Source organism: Erythranthe guttata, chromosome 12, assembly GCF_056151865.1.
Source record: "Erythranthe guttata isolate IM_541 chromosome 12, IM_541, whole genome shotgun sequence".
NCBI classification, from domain to species: domain Eukaryota; kingdom Viridiplantae; phylum Streptophyta; class Magnoliopsida; order Lamiales; family Phrymaceae; genus Erythranthe; species Erythranthe guttata.
The window spans coordinates 19,420,931-19,437,014 of NC_142544.1; the positions used below are offsets into that span (position 1 = coordinate 19,420,931).

Below are 16,084 nucleotides of genomic sequence, written 5' to 3' on the forward strand. Positions count from 1 at the left end.
CGTGGCAGTGGAGGTTAGTTTCGTGCATAGTTGAACAATATGCGTGTAGCTAAGTTAAATAGAAAAGTTCAAACTCTGAAAATTTCTATTGCCACGACACAATTTGCATCATCAAGTAACAAGCAGCAGCAGCCACAGCTGAATGGTGTGAATAGTCAGCCTTTGCCACTTGTTTTTTTTAAGCTATTTAATTCCAGTCAAATATGATAGATTATTATTATTATCAATCCCAACTTAAATATCTGATAGTTAAGATTAATGATTAATTAATTGTTAAGGATTAATTAACCCAAATCAACAAAATGACAATTAATTGTTAATGCACCTCACGATTTTATGGCATATTTTATGTTGATTAGTTCAGATTAAGCTTGAAATCAACAAATTAATCACATCAATGTAGATCAGGTCAACCATTGGCCCAGTCTTCTCACTTCATATCTTTCATACAAGGAAGCTTATTGCAGATTGCATTTGCCTACATATATAACTAATGACAATAACTGGTGTTTGTTTCTCCTTATTTTCTATCATACTAAATTTTCGTTGTCCAATTAATCCGAGATGATGAAAAACATCGGAATTTGCTTCAGCGAACAAGCGGTACAAGTGTCGAATTCTCATTACGCAAACCACGCTTTTAGCTCATCCTCAAACTCGAATCCAACTTCAATCCAACATGCAGTCACATGTACTCACAAAGTCAAGCTCTCGAACGGGAAGCAGTTCTTGATCAATCTCACGTGGTCCAATCCCTTAAACCACGGCTTCTCTATCAGCGTCTCCGATTTTCCAGTTTCCTCCTCAAATAAGAACAGCCAAAACTCTGTCATAATCCTTCACAAAGCCCGAGGTACAAAGACGTTAGAGTCTTCCGGTTCAAGGATCGAGGTCTATTGGGATCTCTGTCGTGCCCAATATGATTCCGGGCCCGAACCGATCAACGGGTTCTACATCGTGGTCCTAGTCAACTCGGAGCCGGGACTGATTCTTGGAGACATGGAGAAAGAAATATCGGAGATCAAGAAACGTGTTTCCGATGCACGGCCATCTCGACATATCATAACACTAGTGTCGCGGACGGAATATTTCTCCGGTAGTAATTGTTCCGTGTACTCGACGAGGGCTAAATTCCGCGACGGGGGCGTTTTTCACGAGATAATGATAAAGTGTAGTTATGCAGAGGAGTTGGAAGGCCAGGTATTGTGTGTGTATATTGATAAGAAGAGAGTGGTGCTGGTGAAGAGATTGGAGTGGAATTTTAGAGGGAATCAGAATATATTCTTGGATGGAGTGTTGGTTGACTTTATGTGGGATTTGCATGATTGGTTCTTTATCAATAATCCAACTGAATCTTCATCTTCATCTTCAGGGAATGGTGTGTTCTTGTTTAGGACAAGGAGTGGATTGGATAGCAGGTTGTGGTTGGAGGAGAAGGATTGTTTTCAACAAGACAAACTTGGATTCTCTTTGCTCTTGATTTGTGCTTGTAATAATCCAGATTGATCTTGTCTTGTGTGTGTATACGTGTGTGTGTTTAATTGCGTTGACTTTTTTGCTATACATAACAAGGGTAAATTACAAATCAACGATAATGTTAAATTACGAAAAATCTCTCGTGTTTGACTAACTACAATCACCCATCATCTATGAATCTTCTTACACGTCTATTCTCATGATGTCAAATTCAATATAATCTTTTAGATTCTGTAAAATGTTCTATAGTTTGCACTCGTTTTGTACAAAAATGCAGTTTCTGATGCACCACAATCTGATATTTACAAGCCAAGAGACACATCTTATGATCATTTTGTTACAAAATGTGGAGCTCGATTGGATAAGATGTGTACAAACCGGAGAATTTCCACATAATCTAGAAGATTTCACTGAATTTAGCACCGAAAATGTGGACATGTAAGAAAATTCATATTGTAATTATTAAAAAATAATAATTTTTTTTTCGTAATTTAACCTTACCTCAATGTGGACGTAATTTAAATCATTGATTAATAACACGTCCAACAAATTAAATTGGTCTCAAACACACAATTCAAAACCCCTTATCAAACATGGGCCTCTTCTTGTTCAAATTCATTTCCAAAATCAGTATAATAACTGAGGCCCATCCAGTTGGCCCAATATATGGCATACAGACGGGCCAGCCCGACAGTCCAACGGGTCGACCTTTTAGGCGGAGCATGGACGGGCCGGGCAGCCCGTTTGAATAGCACTAGCAAATGAGTACAGTCAGCAATGACTAGACGAACAAAGAGCAGCATGATTTATGACTACGTCACCTGCCACGCCTACCCACTGTTGCACTGTATAAATAATAAAATAACACAATTATTAGGCGATAGCAGATGCATGTTTCAAATTAGTGGACTAAAAGAAAAATCAAAAATTATAATTAAAAATTGGGGCTGAATGGAAAGAGGCATCAAACTAGAAAACGTGAGAGATGACGAGTTGCAATCCCTATGTTTTATTTCTTTTATTTTTTGTAATAATAATAATAATAATTAATGTGTATTTTTTTTTTAATAATTACAAATGGTGAGAAGTGAGAACTAGGGGCTGCTCAGGTCAAACACACAGCTTAGATCCTAAGCCGTTGTTTCAGCTGCCTTTTTTTCTCTGCCCCACATGATTTTTGTGAAAAGTATTAATATTATTATTATTATTATTGTTATTATTAATAATAATAATAATAATAATAATAATATCTTGCACATAATATAATGTTTAGTATTTTACATAATTACCTTTCCACCTACCAATTGGCATATTCTAGATGGACTCTTCAATGTGAACAAAGGGTAACAACTAACAAACCATACCCTTTAATTTCACATTATTTACTATAATTGCCACAACTAAATGGACTGGGCCAAGTAAGGCCCGTACAAATTGATACTGCCAGAGCATATAATAGTTAACTGACATTATTGCCCTTCAAAGAAAAATACCATAATATTAATAATATAAACAAAAGGAAAATTAATGCAAAAGAAGACTTTTCTGGAAACAAAAATATCAAGGAAATGAAAAGTAAACCGATTTTTCCAAAAACTTGCAGGCAGGCCCAAAGTGAGTAATAGGGGTGAAATGGTAAATAAGTGACCAAAAAAAACGGGTTACTTGGAGGAGGGGTCGTGATTATCGATGGGCCAACCTCCTTAACCTTAGTATAAAACCCCTCTACAGATCTCTTCTTCACTCCACCAACTCTCACTTTCGTCTATCTCTATTTTTTTCCTTGTTTTCTCCGCTTCTCAGTTCGCATCAATCATCTGTGACAATGTCTTGCTACAAGGGAAAGTATGCTGGTAAATTTTCTGCCTCCTTCTGCGTGCTTAATTTATCGTTTTTGAGTTTTTAATTGGTGATTTGTTGTTTGATTTTCATGTATTCAGATTAGATCTTGGCGATTTTGGATCTAGATTTGCTCTGCTTTTTTATTTTAATTGTTTTTTTCTTATGAATTTTAAGATCTGGATCTTCTTTGTGGATCTTCATTTTATGATCTCGCGAGGAGGATTTCGTGTTTTGATGTCGTAATTTTGTTCATATGTGGTGATTTTGACGGTCTAATCGGTTTAATTTGATCCTCGGTTGTAGTTCATCATGTTTTAGGATTATTCTGTTTGCGTACGGTTGTTGCTGGTGTTTTTCCTCAGTTGTTCAGATCTTGGTTTGTGCGTGCTTATTTTACTTGTTTTTTTGATCAAGTGGTCACCGCGTCGTGTTTAATGCATGAGATCTGACGTATTTTGTTGTGGTATGGAATTTCAAATGAATTTTGCTTCGATTTCCCCATCCAATCTGTTTTGGCTTGAACCATCCATTTCAGTTTGGATCTGTTGTTATTTGAGATTAATTTGTTTGTACATATCTTGTTTATAAAATCGAGACAGAGGGCAAAGAAATTAGAAAATGCTATGTGGTATGTGAAGGAATTTTTATTAGCTTACTATATGTGGTTTGGTCCAATTGAACTGAATACTTGCCGTCAATGTTTACTTCTTTTATTTATGTAGTTAATATCCGAAATTTCTTCGAAAGTGGTTCTTTCATCTCTCATATATCTAATTGCTATTCACCTTTTGCAGATGAGCTTATCGCCAATGCTGCATACATCGGTACCCCTGGAAAGGGTATTCTCGCTGCTGACGAGTCAACTGGCACAATCGGAAAGCGTTTCGAAAGCATTAATGTTGAGAACGTTGAATCAAACAGGAGAGCTCTCCGTGAGCTTCTCTTCACCACCCCCGGTGCCCTTCAGCACCTCAGTGGAGTCATCCTCTTCGAGGAAACTCTATACCAGAAAACCGCTGCAGGTAACTTTTTTTAATCACAATTAAAGAAATTAAATCATATATACATATGTGTATATATATATTAATTACAATTTTTCAACTTGCAGGCAAACCCTTTGTTGATGTAATGAAGGAGGGAGGTGTTCTCCCAGGTATCAAGGTTGACAAGGGCACAGTCGAGCTTGCCGGAACCAACGGTGAAACCACCACCCAAGGCTTAGATGGCCTTGCCCAACGCTGCCAGCAGTACTACAAAGCTGGTGCCCGCTTTGCCAAATGGAGAGCTGTTTTGAAAATTGGCCCGAATGAGCCATCACAGCTGGCGATCAACGAGAACGCAAATGGGTTGGCCCGTTACGCAATCATCTGCCAGGAGAACGGTCTGGTGCCAATCGTGGAGCCTGAGATCCTCGTCGACGGGTCCCACGACATCGATAGGTGTGCTGATGTCACTGAGCGCGTTCTTGCTGCTTGCTACAAGGCCCTCAACGACCACCATGTCCTTCTAGAAGGAACCCTATTGAAGCCCAACATGGTGACACCTGGATCTGACGCCAAGAAGGTTGCACCAGAGGTTATTGCTGAGTACACTGTTCGCGCTTTGCAGCGAACAATGCCACCAGCTGTTCCGGCTGTGGTTTTCTTGTCAGGTGGGCAGAGTGAGGAGGAGGCCTCAGTGAACCTTAATGCAATGAACAAGCTCAAGGCGAAGAAGCCATGGACACTCACTTTCTCGTTCGGGCGGGCCCTACAGCAGAGCACCCTCAAGGCTTGGGCTGGAAAGGAAGAGAATGTTGGAAAGGCGCAGGCTGCTTTCCTTACTAGGTGCAAGGCTAACTCCGAGGCGACACTTGGAACTTACAAGGGTAGCAGCACTTTGAGTGAGGGTGCTTCTGAGAGCCTTCACGTTAAGGACTACAAGTACTAAGTCGAAGTCGTTGCTGTTTTTCTTAGCCCTGCCTTTTTTTTTCCGTGTCAATGGGGAGAGAGAGAAGTAGTAATTGGTGACGGTTTTTGACTAGTTTTCGTATTTTTCTCTTTATATTCCCGAACTTTTTATTAGACTTGCGTGTTTTTTTAAATAAGCTTTTGAGGAACTTCGGCACTGTGAAATGGATGCTTGTTGTTGAACAGGCTGTTTTGCTAAATTATGGCTGTTAGTTCTTATTAAAGACTTTGGCCCCCATTGATTGGGTGAGTTTTTCTAATTTGAATTTTCATGATGTGGTGCTATGTGTTTATCGGCCTGTCTGGAAATCTTGTTGTGTGTATTTATTTGTTTTCCTTTTCTTGAAAATATTATTAGTTTGTCTTTCTATTGGCCATGCATGAATACAACTTTCGACTGTCCTTTGTTGGTTTTTGGCAAAGGAGAATAAGTGGAGGAAAATAAAGGTTGTTTCCCGCCAACACGTCCCGGAGCCCCGAGCCCTTCACACTATCTAAACGTCGCTGTATTTCTAAAGCGTTGAATTTTACTTTGACCATCTTTTTTCGCTAATTTTGAATTTTCAAAAAAAATCACATGCTATATTATATACATTTCTGCTAAAAAATAATATTTTTTTTACTCTCGAATAAATAGTATATTAAATATTTATCCATCAATAATCTCGATTTGTTCCAATACTTGTTTCACTAATTTTCCAATCGTCAAGTTGAATTTGTGTATTTGAAATCCAGTACGATTCTAATGGCGGATTCGTCGGGCACGAAATCCAGTACGCGGTCGATTCTAATGGCGGATTCGTCGGGCACGAAATCCATACGCCGCTCGGCAGATGCGCTTCATCAAATGTGTGGAGAATCCGGCGATCTTATTGCGGAGGCGCTTCCGCGGTATGGTTGGGACCTCTTCCGTGATCTTCTTGCCGGGAGGATTTCTTCACGGTCTTTTGTTCGGACACGACCCGTGTCTTTGGTGGTGGTTTTCGGTCGCCGGCGGCGGGGTGGGGGAATAGATGTAAATCGGAAACGAGTGATGGGCCGTTGGCTAGGGTTTGGGGGGTGGGAAAACCCTAACCCTAGCCGCTCCCATTTCAAACCCCAGCGGCTCCCATTTCTTCTTCTTATCGATTGAAACCTCCGACACACCACCCCAATCCACCGCCGCCGTCGATGCCTCCGCCTCCGAATAATACCTGGTACGATTTCAATGAAATTAACGATCTCGCCAAACTTGGCTCCGTTTACACCGTTGCGGACATGGCGACATTCTCGGAGATTAATGAGAACCCTACTGTGGTTTACGCTCCACAAGGTGAGAGATACTTACTCACAAATTGAATTTCGTTCTTTTTATTTTTGCAAAATGTTTGTTGTTAGAGATTTCTCTCTGTAAATTCCCTGGTTGTAAGTATGCGATAGTTACAGTGATTCTAAATTATGTTTTACCCTAGTTCATTAACTCTACAGAATATTCATTATTAACTAAAATCCATTGTTTTCCATCTCTTTTTGTAGAGGCCGAGGAGGCTGTAGTTGCTTTGCTGAAGGAGCTCTTGGAATTTTGAGGTATGAACACTGATCTTCGCATCTTGCCTTTAATACATACTTGGTTTTGAATGTAATTGTTGCCAACTGATTTGATTTTTAATTTAATTAATTGTTTGCCTATGTTACTTATTTGTTGCTGAAATAGTAGTAATATGTTTGTCGTATCATGTATAGATACAAATTTTGCTAGGCTTAAGAGACTACTAAGATACAAATTATTTTTACTGAAATAGTAGTAAAATTGTTTCACAAATCATGTATAATGCTAAGATTGGCAGGTAATTATTGTGCGTATATCTTTGTTGAGCAAAGTTCTTCTGTTACAAATGAGGTTGCGTCAGCATTTTTTTTTAGTATTCTTATGTCAGATATGACTTTTGAATGCAGTATTACGATGGTGATGTCAAGGATCTTTCTTTGGATTTCACATTTACTGAAAAATCACTTGGAAAACAACATGTAAGATTCATAAACTTAGGCCTTGTTTTGTTGCCAAGATAAGATTATATGATCTAATGAAAACCCAGTGTATTATCGGACCATGGAAGAAGGTCCAATAAATAATCTCCCTAAAAGGCAATATAAAATAATATTTCCGGGTCGACTCGTAAAATTATTGGGTTTGCCAAATTAAACGAGGCCGTAAGGATACACTTTCCTCTTCTTCCTTTCCTCTTTCTGTTTGGTTCCTACTTATCTTTAATTAGTGGAACAAATCTTTCAATTTGATTACTCATTCTTTGAATATATATATATATATATATATATATATATATATATATATATTTGTTTATTCTTTTTTTTTATTATTATTTAAATTTCAACTCAGTACATATGGCTGAGAATGATGTATATTAATATTGCAGGAAATAATATCAGCAGTATGCCTAAAGACAGTGAGCTGTGTAAAGCAAAACACAGTGAGGCTTGTCGAAAGTACGAGTTGTGAGTAGACAACCAATTTTCTTGATTATTCTGAATCCCGTATATATACTTATTATCTGGTATATCTATCTGTGTACAGTTTAGTAGAGTTCGAAAAACAGCTTATACCGCTCTTTGGAAAACGTGAAAACTGATATACAGTTGTGATATCTCCTTCATGGTTGAAGTTATTTAATTCAAGTGAATTTAATCAGGTATTTTTATTTGGTGCATTTTTCTCGTTATTCATTTTTCTTGTTTGTATTTGTTTATGTATTATGGGCTTTAAGTGTGTTCACTTCTATACTTTCTAGAAATTTGTGGGCAGAGCTCACTACATATAATTCCTGGGAAGACCTCCTTTTATTCGGGTACATACACTAGTAAATATAGGCTAATTAATCATTATTGCAATTCTCCTCAAGTTGACAATCACCTAGTATATATACAATTAAGTTTTTGTTAGTGACTTATATGAAATGTAGCTTAAGTCTTAACAGCCACAGATAAATTGCCAGACTAACCTCAAGGATATGTCATTTTGGGGTGCTAACTTAGAAACATGTATTCATTAGTCATTACAAATATCGATCTTCTGTACAAGATTTCCATTTTGTGAATAATTTTGTAGCTTCGTTTGACAATAGTACTCCTCTTGTTGGAATTCTTTACACTAACATTCGATTAATTTGTCCTTGTGATATGGCAATTACTTCTATATTATACATAATTCTAATTCGTCTGCACTCCCATATGATGGTCGTCAATATTTTTTGTTTGCAGTTAAAATGCATGCAAACTATGAGCGGGAGCTATAAGAAGTTAAAAAAGAGATATGTAAATGGAATTCATTTGTTGCGGTAAGACCACAGCAGTTCTCTAACAGAAAGTTGTATTATGCAGGCTTAATACAAATGTTTTTCTTGTATCCCCCTCTTGTTGAAGTTCTTACAGTTATGTTTTGTTTGTTTGCGCTCTAAGAAATAGGAGATATCCTCTACAAATTAGAATCTTAATCTCTAGAACCATCTACTTCTGGAGATCTAGTCTAGTGTGTTTGAACTTTGATGACGATATTTTACTTGATTTTTTATGGGTGGATTTTGTTTCCCTCCTAGCTCTTCGTGATTACATTTTGGACTTGACCCAAGAGAGTGTTGTATGCTTCTTAAGTTTGTACCAGCTGTGCCCAAGCACCTTCGCTTGGGTTCAAACACCTTCATCCGGTTATTACTATCCATAATCGATCCATGGTTATTCAGGGCCATCAAATTCTTTATTTGTTAGCGATTGAGACATTGACTATTGAGGCCAACGAAGTAGGCCAGTCTTGCCGAATCCAATCTTGGGATATTTTATTGGGTTTTTTTTTTTTTTTTTTTTTTTTTTTATAAATATAAAATCAATGTGACTCTTTTACGTCAGGATTTTTTCTGAGTATTGGAGGAAATTGGATGTCATATTATCGTAGGAGTGAATTCTGAATGCAAAATAGAGAAAATCTTTAGGCATATCCTTGTGAGTGTGAGCTGACTTATGAACTTACAATAAATGTAGGGGTTTTGTGATGTTCCTCTTTGGGCTCCCATCAGCTTCTACATGTTATAATACATTGAAGGTAATATTCGGAAGTCCATACACTGGTCCGTTCTTATCGTCACATAATTTTCTCATGACCTAGCAATATTTTCATTGATTTGATTGTACTAATAATGTGTTGTCATCTAACTAATATTTGGTCCCATGTTATTGATACAGCTTCCAACATACAAACGTGCCTGCACTTTGAGGGCAAAACTTCTATATGCCACTAATGCCAGATTCGAACCTTCTTATTAGTTTGTGACACAACGAGAAGGTATGGGCAAATTATATTTAATGTTGACTGTTTTGTTGTTATATTATGTCATCTCTGAGTCAGTTCTACAGTCTATCACCTAATATCGCTACGAAAATTTTCTCTCTCGATACATTAATGACAAATTTGTCATATTCTGACGCAGAAGTTGAAGGGAGCATAAGGTCTCTGGAATTTTGTTGTATACGCAGAAGTTGAAGGGAGCATAAGCTCTTTGGAATAAAGTAATGGCGGCTCGTGATCATGCAATAGGTGCATCTCCAGTTTTATTTGCTCCCAGATTGTATATACACGTTCCTGAAAGAAACTTTATAAATAATAAAACGGACTTTTGTTGTATATGCAGTGCTGAAAAAATCTGTCAAGTGATCGAACGGACTTTTGTTGTGTAAACGGACTTTTATCTTTTAATTGTAAAGGGACACATTATTCAATTCTTGTGGAATATATTCACATAATTTGGTCGAACGTATAATCAATTTATGCCTGGAACTAGCATTGCTTAATATTGGAGTGGGCCTTGATTGATTGTGATTGGGCCCAAAAAGGTCATGTGTGAAGTCTGTATAAAGACAGCACTGGACCTATTTTTGGGCCTCTGATGAATTAAAGAATCCGGCTGAAATGGGCCTGAACGTTAATCAGCCTGTAATAATTGTTGAATGGACCTGAATTAATTAGTCAATGGGCCTGAAGTAAAAAATTATGGGCCACGAACGAACCTTACTTGGGCCTGGTTTAATCTGATTTTTGGGCCTGGAATGGATTTTTTAGTCATGTTGGGCTTTTCATCGGCCCAAAATCGTTTTTAGTGGGCCCAGTAAACAAATTTAACGGCCCAATACCGCGTTTTAATGGGCCAACTCTCGCTTTTTCATGGGCAGAGTCAGCGTATGATTGGGCCCAGCCGAGATTTTTATGGGCCCAACGGCGTTTTCCATGGGCCCGATCCAAAATTTTAACGGCCCAGCACAGCGTTTAAATGGGCCAACTATCGTTTTTCGTGGGCTTACTAATGGGCCCTGTCCAAATTTTCAACGGCCCAATATAATCATGGTAATGAATATATATTGGGCCCAGCAAGGCGTCTAAGACCTTTTAATGGGCCCAGAATGCCGTTTTTCATGCGCCATTCAAACATTTTTAACGGCCCAATACAATTTTTAAATGGGCCCAACAGCGTTATTCATAACAAAGAATTGATTGTAGAACTTTGTGGGCTTCGCTTAATTTAGAATGGGGCTCAATGTGCAGTTTCAATTCCTGCGTTAATTTTGATTGGGCGTATTTCGGCCTCGTTTAACACGCAATAGTACCATCTTTTTGGGCCGTAATTGATAATTTTTAGGCATTGTTGAAAATCAATTCGGGCCTGGACTATAAATATATTTTGGACCTAGATGTGGCATATTAATGGGCATAATTCTTCAAATTCTTTAAGCTTGAACTAATGGGACTAGAATTGATGATCATATGTTGGGCCTAGTGTAGGATTATTTATAGGTTCATTTGTGCAGAAAGGAAAAGTTGTATTAGAGTCCATTTACAAATTCTTTAAGCTTGAACTAACAAGTTAAAGCACCTTTTTTTTTACTGGTTTCCAATTTATATTCATTACCATGATTATTTGCATGGCCCCGAAACTCACCTATCCATCTCATTTTCTTCCTACGGAGATGCAATGAAAAGGGCAAGTGTTTTTGCAATTAAAGAACCAGCAGAGCAGGTCTCTCGGGAAAAATGAAACAGCAAAGCAGCTCGTTTCTAACATTTGATGTGCCACCCATCTGAAACTCATCCATACCAAATGTAAGCATAAAATCAAGAACAAAATTATGACCACAGAATAATAATGTAAACTAATAAATGCAAAGAAAATGATATTACATCTTCATTCTTTAGAGTCCGAAATTTAGTTTTAGTTGGGATGGGAATACAAAATCGAAAAAGAGTTGATAATACTAAGATTAGCTAGTTACTTCCTAATTCAAAACTTATATTCTCTGTAAGACACATAAACAATGCACATGAATTCTAGAGACGTATAAGAAAAGGCAACAACTTTACAAGCATTGTCCAAATAGTATTAAGATTAATTTTAGTATGGTTTATTATGATGTCTTTTGTTGCAGTTTTGGTTGAAGAAGTGACCAAACCACTCACAGTCACGAATAGTCGAATACTACTAAATTGATGAACTAACAAACAATGGTTCAGAGGGGCATAATAAGATGACCTTTCTTAATGGATCCTAAATGAGGTGATACATAACGAAATGAGAACTATAATAATTTTTAAATTTCCTTTTCAACCTACCTAATAAATGACATCTTGTATTTTTAATGTAAATGATATCAGTGTCAACATCAACTTTGCCCACGTATACATACAAAATCAGTCAACAAGTTGCAGAACATGCATTTGACTTATATTCCAAATTAATTGCCATCCTAGATCAAATTTGTTTGCAGGAAAAATAATATTAACTAACCTTTCAAAATCTGACTCCTCTACATGGCAATATGTATTCAATCCGTTTTTTAGAAAGGATCACCAGCACAACTGATTACCACCAGAAAAATCACGACCTGCCGAAGGTAATGGAACAAACTTATGCTCCAAGCTGGACGCAAAGCACCAGCACGTCTCTCTGGGAAAATGAAACAGCAAAACAGCTCTCGCCTATAATGTTTGATCTTCCACCCATCTGAAATGGATCCATAATAAAGTAAGCATAAATAAACTATAGAATAATAACTACAGAATAATGTAAATTAATACATGCAAAGAAAATGGTATTACATCTTAACGCTTTAGAGCCCAAAATTTAGTTTTAGTCCGATGGGAATACAAAATTCAAAAAGAGTTGATAATAATAAGTTAAATGGTTACTACCAAACTAAGAACTTATATTCTGCTGCAAGACATGACATGAATAGCATGGCGCGACGCAAGACACGTCACATGCTGTATACGATTGACATGTTCCACCTTCAGTTTTGGTGGCAGTGAATTATTATTGTGTCCAACCCAGGGATAAAGACTTGGATTTACTAAGAGTTTATCATTTTTTTAAATGAGTTTTGTAAGCCAAACATCAGAAACAGCAATTTACGAGCCATACATAAGAAACCAAAAATGTACTTTCTAAAAAACAATATGCATAAAAAGTCGTGCAACATCAAACATCTTTTGAAGAATATCTACTTAAGCAGTTCAACAACTCTCAAGTATGTACATTCTCCACCAAATTAGATGAACATTCTCCACTGTTGATTACTATGCAGTTCTTAATATAAGTTTACGATGTCTTGTCTCTATGAGTTTACGATGTCTTCTCTGTATGTGAAAAGGGATCCATAACGTAGGTGAAGCAGTCGAGTTTAGAATGTAAGTGAAGCAGTTAAGTTGGCCAACACAACACATGATAAAAGCCAGAAGCTACAGACTTGAACTAGACCTAAACATTTGTCCTTAATCAACACAAGCAATGTCATGCATACCACAGGCACATATTTATCTACAAATGATTCCTTTGAAATTTGAATAACCTAATTCCAACGAAATGAATCTTTCTCGAAGCAGTATCCTCAATGTAACATAGCACAATGATGGATTTCCGATACAAAGGCACACAAGCCTCAATCTCACAAAACATAATAAGAGAAACCCTAACCAATTGCGAGAAACAATCACAATACTTGTATCATAACTAACAAAATCTCATACTTCAGAAATAAAATCGAACCAGAAAAAAGATGCAGGTGAATCAACAACTTCAATTCAAGCCAAAATTCATCAATTAAAAGCAACCTCGATCATTTTCAACAGACTAAAAAGTGACAATGAAATTCAATTATACATAAATAAAAAAATCCAAATCAAAACAATAACCGGAAACAAATTAACCTCGATGCGGTCGACTCTAATGGCGGACTCGTCGGGCACGACATCCATACGCCGCTCGCGCTCCTCCTGCTGCAGCTTGAGTGAGATCCCACGGATAGCCCTTCTGGATGTGATTCATCAGATGTGTGGAGAATCCGGCGATCTTGTTGCGGAGGCGCTTCGACGGGATCATTGCGACCGCTTACATGATTTTGTTGCTGGTGCGGAAATCCTCGCAACAAGCGATAGATCACTTGCTGCGAGGATGTCTTCACGAGACGCGATCCATTTACTTGATGGTGGTTTTCGGTGGGCGGTGGCGGTGGCGGTGGCGGTGGCGGTGGCGGTGGGAGTGGCGGTGGCGGTGGCGGTGGCGGTGGGCGGTGGCGGTGGCGATGGGCGGTGACGGTGCCGGTGTAGATATTGGAGACGAATGTTGGCTAGGGTTTGGGGTGGGAGGCGAGTGTTGGCTAGGGATTGGCAATTGGTGTGTTTATAATGAAAATGGAAGTTTTGGATTTGGTACCTCTATTATTTCTTTATGTTAAAACGACCCATGAGGTTTCCATTAATACTTTATTGAGCCAATTGCTTTTTTTTTCCATTAATACTTTATTGAGCCAATTGCTTTTTTTTTCCCTTCTAATTTATTATGAACTTTATTTTATTATCACTTATTTATATTGTAATAAAAAAAATTACAAATTTAAAAAAATTGTTTGTAGTTATTTATTATTATTATTGTATGGTTATATGTATATGTTATATAATAAAAAAATATAAAATAGCCCACGAGATGGTTTGTGACTTATATAAGAAGTGTTTTAAGCCAAAAACTAAATTCCGTTGCCGGGACTTGAACCCGGGTCTCTCGGGTGAGAGCCGAGTATCCTGACCAACTAGACTACAACGGATTCACGTTCATTTCTTAGATATAACAATAGACATATCCTAATACAATCTTATGCGTAAGCCAAAGTAACATCAAGAGTGCGGGTAGACTTATCATATGATATAAGAAATAGTTGGAATTGCCAAATTGATTAGGACTACAAGTACTAAGTCGAAGTCTTAGCTGTTTTTGTCAGCCCTGCTTTTTTTTTTTCCTTCCGGTTTTTGACTAGTTTTCGTATTTTTATCTTCATATTCTCGAACTTTGTATTAGACTTGTGTGTCACTGTGAAATGGATGTTTGTTGTTGAACAGGCTGTTTTGCTAAATTATGGCTGTTAGTTCATATTTAAGACTTTGGCCCCCATTGATTGGGTGAGTTGTTCTAATTCGAATTTTCATGATTTGGTACAATGTTGTGTGCATATTTGTTTTCCTTCCAATTGGCCATGCACTAATAGAGATCAAAACAACTTTCTGACTGTCCTTTGTTGATTGCTTTAAAGGTTTTGTCTCTACTTTCGTCTCTTTTTTTTTAATGTAAATTATAATAATTGGATTTTTTGTTACTATTGATTTAAACTATATAAAGTTTGAATTGTTTTGATGAGGGTTCCCAATCCATTGGTTAATGCAATTGACCAGAATAGGAAATAAGGACTAGAATAGTAAGTACGAGTTTCAATAAAACTTTTGCATCCCCTTTTTCTTTTGGTTTTCAATTCTCAACAACATTCATTACTAATGCCCTCCTCAAGGTTGATTTATTTCCCAATAAAACTAATAATCCATCAATGAAGGGCAAATATGTCTATTCATCTTATTCTAACATGGCATTTAGAACAAGCCCACTCAATTCTCGAGTTTGTATAGGAGTGTAAACGAATCAAGTTGAATCAAACGGACCACATGGTTTATTTGTTTTGAACTTGCTTTAGTAAACAACGAGTCGAGCACAAACAGAGTTCAAACGAGCTTTAACTAAGTCGAACAGTTATATAGCTCGAACTCGAGCAAAGCTTCATAACTTTCAAACAAAAAAATATGTGTTCCAGGTTGATTCGTTATGCATTTTGGTGAAACCCATGAGCAAAAATCACTTGCGCTTTCATCCGTGTCACAACAATTATAAACGCCGTCAATGAGAATTGAGATATCGAATCGAGTATCAAATAGTTTTGTCCACACGATCACCTAACTAGCATAACAACTTAATCCAATGCCTAATAATAAAACAAACGTAAGATTACATTTTTATCATTAATAGACGTTCTTCATTGCTCCCAAAATATATGTAATTCAAGCAAATTTTAAGGAAAAATAGAATCCATTCTCTAGCTTACTTTTGCAGTATTGCTTAAAGTAGATGTACGGAATTAAAAAAAATATTAAATATTTTTGATTTAAAGGATAATTTCTTAAATCAACAAAATTATTTCTTTATAATTTTTTTATCACCGTTCTCATTTCATGAGGGTATAATTGGGCTAAATTAATTTTGATCTTTACTAAAATTGTACTCCTAAAAAACAAGGAAAAAAAAAAAAAAAGGAATAGAAGAAAAGAGATATTCCAAAAAAAGAATATCGAGAAGAGTGTGTATATAGGAAAAAGCCCGACAGGCTTAGAAATGTGTCAGCATGTAACGTCAAATCAAACAACTGATTACGCAATATCAGTTTCATGTTTCCAAGTTATCTCAAACTGA

General features: G+C 37.0%; 2 protein-coding genes, 2 long non-coding RNA genes and 1 other non-coding gene across 7 annotated transcripts; 3 read left to right on the forward strand and 2 right to left on the reverse strand.

Moving 5' to 3' along the window:
• Window positions 1–378: 378 nt before the first annotated feature.
• On the forward strand, window positions 379–1,612 carry LOC105956506 (DUF868 family protein, putative (DUF868)). Its single transcript, XM_012980358.2, has one exon. It carries the CDS (start codon window positions 565–567, stop codon window positions 1,504–1,506), a length of 942 nt encoding a protein of 313 aa, XP_012835812.2. The 5' UTR covers window positions 379–564; the 3' UTR covers window positions 1,507–1,612.
• A 1,395-nt stretch (window positions 1,613–3,007) lies between these two features.
• On the forward strand, window positions 3,008–5,552 carry FBA6 (Aldolase superfamily protein). Its single transcript, XM_012980645.2, has 3 exons — window positions 3,008–3,329; window positions 4,113–4,340; window positions 4,427–5,552. Exons 1-3 carry the CDS (start codon window positions 3,302–3,304, stop codon window positions 5,245–5,247), a joined length of 1,077 nt encoding a protein of 358 aa, XP_012836099.2. The 5' UTR covers window positions 3,008–3,301; the 3' UTR covers window positions 5,248–5,552.
• A 223-nt stretch (window positions 5,553–5,775) lies between these two features.
• LOC105956753 (uncharacterized) lies at window positions 5,776–10,070 on the forward strand. 3 transcript variants are annotated; one of them, XR_016035065.1, is made up of 9 exons: window positions 5,776–6,579; window positions 6,783–6,833; window positions 7,203–7,274; window positions 7,682–7,760; window positions 7,840–7,954; window positions 8,523–8,599; window positions 9,297–9,357; window positions 9,498–9,597; window positions 9,743–10,070. It is a non-coding gene; the product is annotated as an uncharacterized LOC105956753 (long non-coding RNA). The 3 variants fall into 3 exon arrangements; XR_016035066.1 differs by having other exon boundaries at window positions 9,746–9,873; XR_001172701.2 differs by lacking the exon at window positions 7,203–7,274 and having other exon boundaries at window positions 5,940–6,579.
• A 989-nt stretch (window positions 10,071–11,059) lies between these two features.
• On the reverse strand, window positions 11,060–14,026 carry LOC105956752 (uncharacterized). The gene is made up of 3 exons (XR_001172700.2): window positions 13,507–14,026; window positions 12,089–12,304; window positions 11,060–11,384 (listed from the first exon to the last, which is right to left on the reverse strand). It is a non-coding gene; the product is annotated as an uncharacterized LOC105956752 (long non-coding RNA).
• Window positions 14,027–14,326: 300 nt separating this feature from the next.
• TRNAE-CUC (transfer RNA glutamic acid (anticodon CUC)) lies at window positions 14,327–14,399 on the reverse strand. The gene has a single exon. It is a non-coding gene; the product is annotated as a tRNA-Glu (tRNA).
• Between the last annotated feature and the right edge of the window lie 1,685 nt (window positions 14,400–16,084).